The sequence below is a fragment of the Megalobrama amblycephala genome, linkage group LG13 (genome assembly GCF_018812025.1).
Source record: "Megalobrama amblycephala isolate DHTTF-2021 linkage group LG13, ASM1881202v1, whole genome shotgun sequence".
NCBI lineage: Eukaryota > Metazoa > Chordata > Actinopteri > Cypriniformes > Xenocyprididae > Megalobrama > Megalobrama amblycephala.
This window is the reverse complement of record NC_063056.1, coordinates 11,108,506-11,121,446: the sequence shown is the minus strand read 5'-3', so window position 1 is coordinate 11,121,446 and position 12,941 is coordinate 11,108,506. Positions and strand designations below refer to the sequence as shown.

At 37.9% G+C, this 12,941-nt stretch overlaps 1 protein-coding gene across 4 annotated transcripts in view; it reads right to left on the bottom strand.

The window, feature by feature from the left end:
* Positions 1-12,941, bottom strand: part of adcy2a (adenylate cyclase 2a) — a 152,457-nt gene that overhangs the window by 76,580 nt on the left and 62,936 nt on the right. Inside the window, exon 2 of one of the 4 annotated variants that reach the window (XM_048152167.1) lies at positions 647-718. The exons of 2 other annotated variants lie outside the window; for them this stretch is intronic. In XM_048152167.1, coding sequence (XP_048008124.1) covers positions 647-670 — 24 coding nt within the window. In that variant the 5' untranslated portion in view covers positions 671-718. Of the gene's footprint in view, positions 1-646; positions 719-5,417; positions 5,471-12,941 lie in introns of those variants that run through there. One more of the 4 variants, XM_048152168.1, reaches the window with a different exon arrangement.

The window sequence follows — 12,941 nt, the reverse complement described above, 5'->3', positions numbered from 1 at the left end:
GGCCCTACTTGCTTACTAGCCTGCGCGTTCACGGCAGGCTCCGTTGTGATGGGGGAGGAGCTGTGGAGGGAGGGCTGTAGCGCAGCATAGAGCAAGGGGGAGTGACCTGTGAGTTGTGCTTGTTCAAATTTTCAGGCTAAGTCAACGTTTTCTAAAAACTCCCTACTGCAGCTTTAAATCTCAGTGCAGTGCAGTTTTAAAAGGTATTGGACACAGTAATGGTTATTAAAACTTTTACAATAACACAATAAGTCTCACTGCAATGTTTTCTTCTCCATTCTGCTGGGGAAATAAACGAGAACATTTTTATGCTAAAAATGCTGGCAGAGACATTATCATCCACTCAGAATCCATCAGATATTTCAAATGTCACCAAGGACTATTTTTGCACTGAACAGCCAATTGGTCCTCTGTTCTGGTCAGGTTTCTCTGTTATTTGCTTACTCCTTGGTTTCCCAGCCATTGTCATGGTACTTCAGGAACTTTGTCAAAGACACGGACAAAACATCTCTAATGACTTCTTTGTGTTTAATCTGACCTTTATTGATCTTTCTTACCCAAGCATCCTCCCATTTAGAGTCTTTAATTACATGGTCTGGCACAACATACAATTTGAATGGTTTTGTAACTTCATGTATTCACTAACCGTATCTGGCAGACCTCTCTTCATGGCTTGTGTCTGTGGAGATTTTTATTTTGCTGTGGTTCATCCCATCATCTACATGACCAACAAGAGAAGTGCCTTGATTAGGAAGATAATCTCTGTTATAATCTGGTTGTTTATAATTGGTTTTGGATCACTCGCAGCCTCCAGTTCCTGGATCTATTTCACTGTTTTAGGGTGTACACCTTTGTTTATTTCCCTGTCTGTCATTGGTTTCTGTGATGTCATAATTTTTCAAGCTCTGAGGAAAACCAATCCTTCTGGAAAAAGTAATGTACATCCACAGAAGAAGAGAGCCCTGCGTACCATCATTAACAGTTTTGTCATGACGTTTATTGTTTACTTGCCACCATCAATGGTATTTTCAATGGTTTTCACTGGGAAACAATTATCACCTGAGTTATGAAACCCAGTATTGTATTTTATTTTTCGTTGCAGTGTGTTTTACACTCTCAGGCTGTGTCATTATGTCAGTTCTATATCTGGAGAGTACAGGCCAGCTCAACATAAGAAGAATTATGAAATAGACAGGGAAAAAAGGGAAACTGTTTTTTGGGCTGGTGTTTTTTTATTATTGTTATTATTATTATTATTATTATTATTATTATTTATTCTTCTGTTGATTGGTGCATAAATTATTCATGTATTTGATGTGTTGACAACTAGATTAATTATTATATTACTTTATATAAACATACAGTGTGGCTATAAAAGGGACATTCAGACATTTTGTGCAGAACAAAATGTTTTCACAAATGTTTTCACAAAGATTTGTTTCACAGTTGTGTTGAATAATAAAAAAAAAAAGTGTTAGGCTCATATACAATATAAATATATAAAATTAAAAACAAATGGTGTAAATTCTAAATCAATCTATATGGTAATGTATTAATGTAAGTAATGTTAATGTAGAACCTTTTTGTAAAATGTATATATACAGGGCTTGACATTAACTGTTTTGCTCAACAGCCACTGTGAATAGTGGTTTTCCAAAGTTACTAAAAACTCAGCATTTTCTTTTTTGCTGTTGGGAAATTACATTTAATATGATTAAAGTTGACTTTGACATGCTTAAATTACTTTATTTTGAGTCATTTTACTTGATTTAGAAGATTTAAAACCCTTTCAAACTTTCAAACGCAGAGTGACCACCAAAATTACATGGTCTGGCACTAGAAAGGATTAGAAAGGATTTGAATAATGTACAATAATCCATGACATTGTATATTGTATACAATAATGTACAATAATCCATGACATTGTATGTTGTATATCAGCTGGTATGTACAGGTGGGCAAGGCGTGGGCAATATGAGCATAGGCTAACATGAGAAGTTATTTTTGTTAGGCCATATAAAATAACAAAGAAGCAAATTAGCAAATTACAAAAACAATAGTAATTTTTTTTTTTTTTTAAATCAGATGCAGTAGGTTTATTTAACATGTATACATTTAACATCTTTTGTTTTTTTGATTAACATTAATGACAGATGCATGCACATGAATGACAGATGAATGCATGCACGTAATATACTGACACATATCAAGTTATTACCCACCTGTTTATGTCCTCTTAAGCCATAACCGACTGTATTCACACGAGATACTCCACATGATGGGCATTTTGACATCTGTGTGTGCGTGTATTTGACTATTCAGGTGCAATGAGAACTGATCACACGCGCGACAGAACGCTTCTGTTGTGTGTCATTCAGCGTGATTCCGCCTATCCCGCCTTTATTAACATCAAGTTAATCGATAAAGAATTGTAATTGAATTGTAATTTTGTGATACGACGATCTTGGCATTTCATTTGGCTGTAAGCTGAAATTACATTCAACCCGCCAAAGTGGCTAGTGGGAGTGGTTGTCTTCCCCGCCACAGCTGAAATCTACCCACATTTGGTGGGTGTTAATGTCAAGCCGTATATATATATATATATATATATATATATATATATATATATATATATATATATATATAATTTAAAATAAGTATTTAAATCCAATGATGGATGCCATCAAACTGCAAAATATTTGTAAAATTATGTGGTTTTAAGACAAATAAATGTTGGTAAGAGCATTAATGTTGCTAGATTCTAAAAGCTTTCAAAACCAGTGAAATATTTTTTATGATGACTACATGTATATTTCCTCCTTAAAGCAATAAAACTTCATGAAAGTTGAAGTGTGTACTTTTTTTGCCTTTGCCACTAGCATCAAACTGCCCAATTAAAACCACTGTTTTTCAAACAGGTCTCATGAACACTACATCTGCCATTGGTCAAACAAACAAATTGAGCAAAACATTGAGCTAATGTCTGTTGTATCAGGCTGGATGCTCAAATCAGCAAAGAAATGTAGTCTCAGCCAGTGCTCGATTTGAAAGGGGACAGCTGTAAGCCCCACCACCCCCCCACCCCCACATTTAGCTTAATAGTGCCATACATTATGTAAAACAACCATGCAAGTTCCGTGATTACTAAAATCTAGGTTGAATGATTTGTCATTTCCTGAAACCAGCTCCAAACAGCATTGCAAATTTGTGGATAGAATTACAGTAGAGAAAGCTGCTGACTGAATGCCCCACATTATGCTATGAGCTATGGGAGTATGCTAGTTACATATTGCATGTAAACATGATTAAAAAATTAATGGCTTTCTGTTTCTGATCTTGAATCAATTAGTAAGCTGACGTTATTACTCTACCACTTGCGTGACATCATTAACAACAGTCCTATATTGTTGAACCAACCTGGGTAGCGTTTCCCAAAAGCACTGTGTGCCTAAGTTGATCATAGCTCCATTGGTGGCAATGGAGCTACGATCAACTTAAGCTTACGATGCTTTTGGGAAACGCTGCCCTGGTTCAAATGATAGAGGTGTAACGTTGTTACTACAGTTCAGGAAAACAGTCACAACTATTTCTCCAACAATGCATCATACTATAGTTAAGCAGCAAGTTACATCTTTCTATGGGAAACGCATAACAGGTCATTTGTACACAGGGACTGTGTGTGAGAAAGTGAGTCTAGTGCTTAGACACACAAGACCATATTACATGAATAATTAACAAGTTCACTGTGTAAATTATTGCATTTAATTCAAGATTGTTTTGCCACTTTTTGTTCAAATGTGTTCATTTTGTTCATTTTATAAAGCTTATTATTTTGGGAAATTAAAACAAAGATTAACTGTATACATGTCACAAACTGTGGCTGTATGAGTGAGCACACAATGATAGAGTTACAATAGACAGTATTTAATAATGAATCCACACAGGGAGCATGTAGTAGGAGAACACTAGGAATAATAAACCACCACGTAAAACTCAGACGATGCCAGACAAGGAACAGAATGAAACTCAGGGCTTATACATGGGGAACGTAATCAAGGTGAACAGAAAACAGGTATGTGGAATCTAATTAACAGCCAGGGACACTAACTAGAATCTCAGGCAAAACAGGAACAGAATACAAAAGCTGCAAGCAGCGATGAAAGGGCCCTCGCACCCGGGCTCACCGCCACCCGTTGGCCTCAGGAAAACAGCGAACAGTGGTGAAAAATGGGCGACATGCATGTAAGCGAGTAAATAAAGGAGAATTATAGCAAAATCATGTAAAAGTGCCACATTTCCTGAATATACACATTAACTGAATATTGTCATATAGATGTCTTTAGGCCAGGACTCTTATCACACATGCGAAGTTTGGGGCAGATCAGACACAGTATGCCTGAGTTACAACAGCTTCCTCTTTCATGGCGAAACATCAGATTTTGTCAGTCCACCACGGACACGCCCTTCAACGAAAACTCAAGATCTTTGATATTTATCATCGGTAAGGTCTTAAGATTAGACTGACAACATATGATGTTGATCTGGTTAAATCTCTATGAGGAGTTAATCACAGTGTAAAACATGTCATTTCCTGTTGCCCCCAGGTGGCGCTATGACTGTAACTGAATATTGTCATGAAGATGTCTTCAGGTCACTACTCTAATAAAACATGTGAAGTTTGGGGCAGATCGGACATTGTTTGTCTGAGTTACAACAACTTCCTTTTTCGTGGCGAAACATCAGACTTTCTCATGCCACCACAGACACGCCCTTTGGTGAAAACTCTAGATCTTCGCAATTTAATGTCACAAAGGCCTTTAGATTAGACTGACCAAAAATGACATTGATCTGATTAAATCTATAGGAGGAGTTAATCACAGAGTAAAACATGTCATTTCCTGTTGCCTACAGGTGGCGCTATGACTGTAACCGAATATTGTTATGAAGATGTCTTCAGGCCAGGTCTCTAATAAAACATGTGAAGTTTGGGGCAGATCGGACATTGTTTGTCTGAATTACAACAACTTCCTGTTTCATGGCGAAAACATCAAACTTTGTCAGGGCGCCACGGACACGCCCTTCAGTGAAAACTCTAGATCTTCGCAATTTAACGTCACAAAGGCCTTTAGATTAGACTGACCAAATATGACATTGATCTGATAAAAGCTCTAGGAGGAGTTCGTTAAAGTACGTCTGGAAAATGCAAAAAATGGTGAATTAATTCAAAATATCTGACTTCCTGTTCTGTTTCGGATTTCGCTCCAAGAGACTTTTTTGTAGGTACTGGGCTGGTAAATGTGTGTACCGAATTTCAAAACCCTAGTGAAATGTAGCGAGAGGGGCTGTACGTTAGATGGCGCTATAGAGCCATTTTGCCACGCCTAATGCTGCGACCCATAACAGATGTAAATTTTCACCACTTCTGACGCGTGTTGATGAGGCCTTCACAGTGGATGATCTAGTTGACTCAATCTCTGCTGATACTTCAGGGCTGCGTTGTGGTCGTGTCAAGGTGCAGGTCCTTGGTCTCACCTGGATACGGCCTGGATACGGTAGACTACGGTAAACCTCGGGATAAACAGAAAGACTAATATTAGCGTAGATGCCATTCTTCTTCCGATGTAACGAGTACATCTGGTGTTATAGGAAGTGTTCCCGGTTCCGGCTGACCTAATTTATGCAGCCTAATAATCCTTTAACGGATTTGAAAATATAAATTGATAATGTGTTATTTGCATGCCAGGTTAAAGAGATGCGTTTTTAGTCTAGATTTAAACTGACAGTGTGTCTGCTTCCCGAACAATGCTAGGAAGATTATTCCAGAGTTTAGGTGCCAAATAGGAGAAGGATCTACCGCCTGCGGTTGATTTTGGCCCAATCCCAATTCTACCTAGCTTGGATGGCAGCCGAACTTAGCCCCGCCCACAACATTTTGAGGTCGGGGAATTCGGTCTGGACTCGATCCGTAGAGGAGTAATTATGCCCGAACAGAAACTGTTCGGACCAATCACATTGTCAGGGCGATGATTGACAGATTATCACCAGAAACGTAATCAGCCACACATCCGCCATTTTGTCTGACAAAGCAGTCAGGAGTTAGAAGATTAACCTCGGTGGAGTTAAACTTGAAAAATTTTGCATATTGACGTCTTTCCGCGTTTGAAACAACATTCATTCTCATGTTCATTCATATTTATTTGATGCTATAAATGGACTAGTAGGAAGAAATGATCGGTTAACGAGCCTCTTGAGCTGAGGCGCTACAGCAATCTGTCACGGTCATGGTCACAACCCACTAAAGTGCCACAAAACGTTTTTTATTGTTTGAATTTTTTTAATAACTACACAGTTTGAAAGCTGGGACTTTAATATCATAAGTAACCTGCTCTGTCTCGTCTGTCGATGTGTTGTCAGTTTCCTCTTTGCTCCGCGATGTATTTTCCACTCTGTGTGGCGTGACAGCGCCACGGCTTGTCGGACAAAGCAACAGTAACTAAGGGGGGGCGGGTCTTTGCGAAAGGTCAATTAGTTTACAACAATGATGGCTGTTGAAGAACTGAGATGTGTAGATTCCGCCATCGCGTCCGTTATAGAAGATATCGACAGCGCATTAATTTTAAAAAAGGAACAGAGGGGCGCGATCAAGGCATTTGTCGATGGGAAAGATGTCTTTGCCGTCCTTCCTACGGGATTCGGCAAAAGTTTGATTTATCAGCTGGCCCCGATGGTCGCTAAGAAGAGTTCTGTTGACAACTATGCGTCGCTCAACATACGTCACTTACTCTGTAGCTCTGATTGGTTGTAGGTCTATCCAATTGAGGTCTTCCCTGGATCGGTTGAAATACGCCCCCATAATCAAAGCCCAATGGAGCAGCATCAGACTCATATTCGAACTAGAATTGAGTATGACCACGTCAGGCTAAATTCTACCCCTTCCCCCTTCCCCCTTCCCCTTTCCCTTTGTTTCGCGCGTTCACGTGAAGGGGTAGGGGTGTCCCAATTGTCATTTGGTTGGAGGGGAAGGGGTAGGGGGAAGGGCCAGGTAGCCCTTCAAACGAAGATTTTCGGGACCACACTTCAGACGAAGGGGTATGATAAATTTCCAACATGGCCGACCGAGCGAGCAGAGAGACCCATAAATGTAAGTATTTTCTTACGGTAAACAGTATTTTAGTAATAAATAATCACTTGTTTTATGTTGCCTTTAATCTTGTGTTCATGTTTACGGTTATGTTCTCCGAAAAAAGATTTGTTAAAATCGCTATGAAAAAAAGTTCACTAATGTTTTTTACTTTATGGTAGTTCCACAACATATTTTTTTATATTTTATTGAAACCCGCGTTGATTTGACAACATAAATTCAAATCCGGTGGCAGCTAACTTGTCTTTTTGCCGCATGCCTGATTAATGTATTGTTTTATTGTGGTTACGTCCATAAATACGTGTACGTTACATGATATAAACAAAAAGTGCATTCAGTTTGCGTGCTTATTCATCAGTATTGTATGTAGGGACTCCTGAGGAAACACGCAGGCTCATACGTTTTTGTGCAGAAAACGAGCAGCGTTTCTTGAAATCGAAATACACAGCAAAACAACTTTGGGAGTGAGTCATTTGTTAAACGTTTATGTTGCTTGTGCCTGATTACTGTGAGATATGTGCACGAATAGTAAAAATAGCTGTCGCCCAAGCAACAGAGATCACTACAGCTATCGATGGCATCTTAGAAGCGTGTGATAAACATCGGCGCATCTATGACGTAGGAGCTAGCGACGACTTATGATGACGTGTAACGGTCTAGTAGTGGTGTCCCATTTCTTAGGGGAATATTTTCAGCCCTACCCCTTGACACTCTGTTTCAAGGGGCAAGGGGAAGGGGTAAGGGGAAGGGGAAGGGGTATAAAATAGAATTGGGATTGGGCCTTTGATATTCTAGGTATTATCAGCTGGCCTGAATTCTGAGATTGCAATAGACGTTAAGGACTATAATGCTTTAAGAACTCGCTCAGGTACTGGGAAGCTAAACCATTTAGTGCTTTGTAAGTAATTAGCAAGATTTTAAAATCTATACGATGTTTAACAGGAAGCCAATGCAGTGTTGACAGAACTGGGCTAATATGGTCATACTTCCTAGTTCTAGTAAGAACTCTAGCTGCTGCATTTTGTACGAGCTGTAGTTTATTTATCAGGGGAGCAGAACAACCACCCAGTAAAGCGTTACAGTAATCTAGCATTGAGGTCATGAACGCATGAACTAACTGTTCTGCATTTTTCATTGAGAGCATATGTCGTAGATATATTAGATATATTTTTAAGATGGAAGAATGCGGTTTTACAGATGCTAGAAACATGGCCTTCAAATGAAAGATTGGTATCGAAGAGCACACCCAGGTTCCTAACTGATGACGAAGACTTAACAGAGCAGCCATCAAGTGTTAGACAGTATTCTAGGTTATTATGTGAAGAAGTTTTTGGTCCAAAAATTAGAATCTCTATTTTTTCTGAATTTAGTAGTAGGAAATTACTGGTCATCCAATTTTTTATATCACTTATGTTTTCCGTTAATTTTGTGAATTGGTAAGTTTCGTCAGGGCGCGAAGAAATATAGAGCTGAGTATCATCAGTGTAACAGTGAAAACTAACGCCATGCTTCCTAATGATATCTCCTAAGGGTAGCATGTACAGAGTGAAAAGCAACGGTCCTAGTACTGAGCCTTGCGGTACTCCATATTGAACTTGTGATCGATATGACATTTCTTCGTTTACTACTACAAACTGATAACAGTCAGATAAGTATGATTTGAACCATGAAAATGCAATTCCACTAATGCAAACATAATTTTCAAGTCTATTTAAAAGAATATTGTGATCAATAGTGTCAAATGCAGCACTAAGATCCAGTAACACTAATAGAGAGATACAACTACGATCTGATGATAAGAGCAAATCATTAGTAACTCTAATGAGAGCAGTCTCAGTAAAATGGTACGGTCTAAATCCTGACTGGAAATCCTCACAGATACTATTTCTTTCTAAAAAGGAACATAGTTGTGATGATACTGCCTTTTCAAGTATTTTTGACAGAAAAGTGAGATTTGAGATCGGCCTGTAATTGACTAATTCTCTAGGATCAAGTTGTGGTTTTTTAATAAGAGGTTTAATAATAGCCAGCTTAAAAGTTTTTGGTACGTATCCTAGCGATAAAGATGAATTGACGATATTAAGAAGAGGATCTATGGCCTCTGGAAGCATCTCTTTCAATAGCTTAGACGGTATAGGGTCTAGCATACATGTTGATTTTGATGATTTAACAAGTTTAGACAATTCTTCCTCTCCTAAAGCAGTAAATAAATAGAATTTTTCCTCAGGGACACTACGATGCACTGTCTGACGCGATACTGTAGTAGATGGTTGCATGGTTATAATTTTTTCTCTAATATTATCAATCTTGCAAGTAAAGAAGTTCATAAAGTCATTACTGTTGTGCTCTTTGGAAACATCAGAAGCTGAAGCTTTATTTCTTGTTAATTTAGCCACTGTATCAAATAAATACCTAGGGTTGTGTTTATTTTCTTCTAAAAGTTTTGATATATAGGCTGATCTAGCAGTTTTTAAGGCCGTTCTGTACTCAATCATTCTCTCTCTCCACGAAATGCGAAATACTTCTAGTTTTGTTTTCTTCCAGCTGCTCTCCATTTTTCTGGCTGCTACCTTTAGGGCCCGAGTGTGCTCATTGAACCATGGCATTGGATTAATTTCCTTAATCTTTTTTAAACGCAAAGGAGCAACTGAGTCTAATGTGCTGGAAAAGACAGAGGCAATAGTTTCTGTTGCAACATCTAAGCTGTCTGGTATGCTAAGGCAATGAAACTGATCAGGAAGATTATTTATTAAGCGATCTTTAGTGGTAGTGATGGTTCTACCATATTTATGGCAGGGAGGCAGTTTAGCTGCCTTGACTAAATGTAGTATACACAAGACTAGATAATGATCTGAGATGTTGTCACTCTGCCGCAGAATTTCAACAGCATCAATATCGATTCCATGTGACAATATTTGATCTAAAGTATGATTACGACAATGAGTGGGACCTGACACGTGTTGTCTAACACCAATAGAGTTTAGAATGTCTGCAAATGCCAATCCCAATGAGTCTTTTTTATTATCTACATGGATATTAAAATCACTAACAACAAGGACTTTATCTGCAGCTAGTACTAACTCGAATAGAAAATAAGCAAATTCTTTGATAAAGTCTGTATGGTGTCCTGTATACAGTAGCCAGCACAAATGTCAACTTACATAATGTTACGTAAAATACCATCACTTCGAAGGAATTATATTTGAAAGACTTTTGACTAATACTGTAAATATTATTATAAATTACAGCAACACCACCCCCTTTGCCTTTCTGACGGGGATTGTGTCGATAATCATAACCTTGAGGGCTAGACTCATTTAAAGTAATGTAATCATCCGGTTTTAGCCAAGTTTCCGTCAAACACAGCACATCTAAGTTATTGTCCGTGATAATATCATTTACAATAAGTGATTTTGAAGAAAGGGATCTAATATTTAACAACCCAAGTTTTATCATTTGTTTATCATTATTATCTCTATTTTTTATTTGTTGAACATCAATTAAATTTTTACCATTAAATGGGTTTGGAAGTTTTTTTGTTTTTATTAATTGGGGGTACAGACACAGTCTCTATGTGATAATATCTAGGTGTAAGAGTTTCTATGTGTTGGGAATTATCTGATTTCTGTAACGTAAGGCAGCTAGCAGACGGTCGGTTTAGCCAGTCTGTCTGCTTCCTGACTTGGGCCCCAGTTTGTCATGTTTCAGTTCCAAGACTATGTGCCATATTACTAGAGAGAAGAGCAGCACCATCCCGAGAGGGATGAATACCATCTCTTTTCAACAGGTCAGGTCTGCCCCAAAAACTTTTCCAATTGTCTATGAAACCTATATTATTTTGCGGACACCACTTAGACAGCCAGCCATAGAGTGATGATAATCTGCTAACTATCTTATCACTCCGACGAACAGGAAGGGGACCAAAGCAAATTACTTCTCCTGACATTGTATTTGTGAGTTCACACATCTCTTTAATGTTAATTTTAGTGATCTCCGACTGGCGAAGTCGAACATCATTAGTGCCGACGTGAATAATAATTTTAGAGTATTTACTATTAGCATTAGCCAGAACTTTTAAATTTGCTTTGATGTCAGGTGCTCTGGCTCCCGGCAAACATGTGACTATGGTGGCTGGTGTCTCTATTTTCACGTTCCGTGTAACAGAATCACCAATAACTAGGGCACTTTCAACAGGATTCTCAGTGGGTGCGTCACTGAGTGGGGAGAACCTGTTTGATGTTCTTATTGGAACGGAGGAGTGGTGTTTTCCGTGGCTAGGCCGCCTCACCGTTACCCAAGTGCCCTGCTGCACGGGCTCTACAGCAGGAACCGAACAATGTACAGAGTTCACTAAGCTAGTCGCATCCAAAAGCCCTTGCATTCTTACTATCCTCGATTAAAGTTTGGATGCGTGTCTCTAATTCTGAGATTCTCTCTGTCAGCCTGACTATTTCTCTACATTTATGACATGTAAATCCCTCGTCGCTGACAGAGAGAGCTATGCTGAACATTTATTTATTTATTTATTCTTTATTTGACAGGGACAATGGACAATAAAATATTACCCCAGAATTAGCTACAGAGCTAAATTTCATCTGCTGTCCCTGGGCAGGAGTACATCAAATTATCAATAAAAATACCATAGAAATTAAACACAATAGAATACAAAAAGTATAAAAACATATCCAAAAATCATTACCTTGTATAATTAATGATCACAAACCTGACATGCCTTTAAAAATCTTTTCAAATGTAATTTAAACTGGACAAAGGTAGTACACTGTCTAATATCAGTTGGTAAACTATTCCAATTATTAACAGCTTTTACAGAAAAAGCTGAGCGTCCAAAATCTGTCTTTCTAAAATGCGCTTCACAGTCACCTCTTAAGGAGGCTCTTGTCTGTCTTAAACTTTCATTGCGCAGTGAAACAAACATCTTTAAAGGTGGAGGTGCAAGATCATTCACGATTTTATACATTAAACTACAATTGTGAAATATTACAAAGATTTTAAAAGTAAAAAGATTATGTTTTTGAATTATAAGACAATGATGATATCTGTCTGGTTTCTTATCACACTTCTATAACACTTTTATAGCACGTTTGTATAAACTATGTAAAGGTCTAAGAGTAGATTTTCCTGCTTGGGACCATGAAGTAATGCAATAAGAGAAATTAGAAAAAATAAAAGAGTGCAGAAAGATTCTTGCAGCTTCTGCCGAAAGTTGACTCCGTATAAATTTAAAATTTCGAAGTTGGGGTGTAACTGTACAAACTATTTTTTTAACATGCTTTTCAAATGTTAAGTGAGTGTCTAAAATAACTCCAAGGTATTTAAAGTCTGATACAATCTGTAATCTTTCACCATTTACCAATATATCTGGTACAACCTCCTCCATCTTTCTAATCGTAAAATACATACAAGCAGTTTTCTGGACGTTTAACGATAAACAACACTGATTAAACCAGTCTGAGATTTTGGTCATGGCAGCAGATAATTTTTGTGATACCTGTTAATTTGTTTTAGCATGCACATAAATCACAGTATCGTCTGCATACATTTGAATAAATGCATCAGGACAAACATCTGGAAGATCATTCAAGTACAGACTAAAAAGTAGAGGTCCTAGTATGGACCCCTGAGGTACCCCTGATGAACAGTGTCTTGTTGAAGATATACACGTTTTAATCCGGGTGCATTGCTTCCTTGATATAAGATAAGACTCAATCCATTTAATTGTTTGCATAGAAAAATTAAAATGAGTTAATTTAGATAACAAAATATTATGATTTAACGTGTC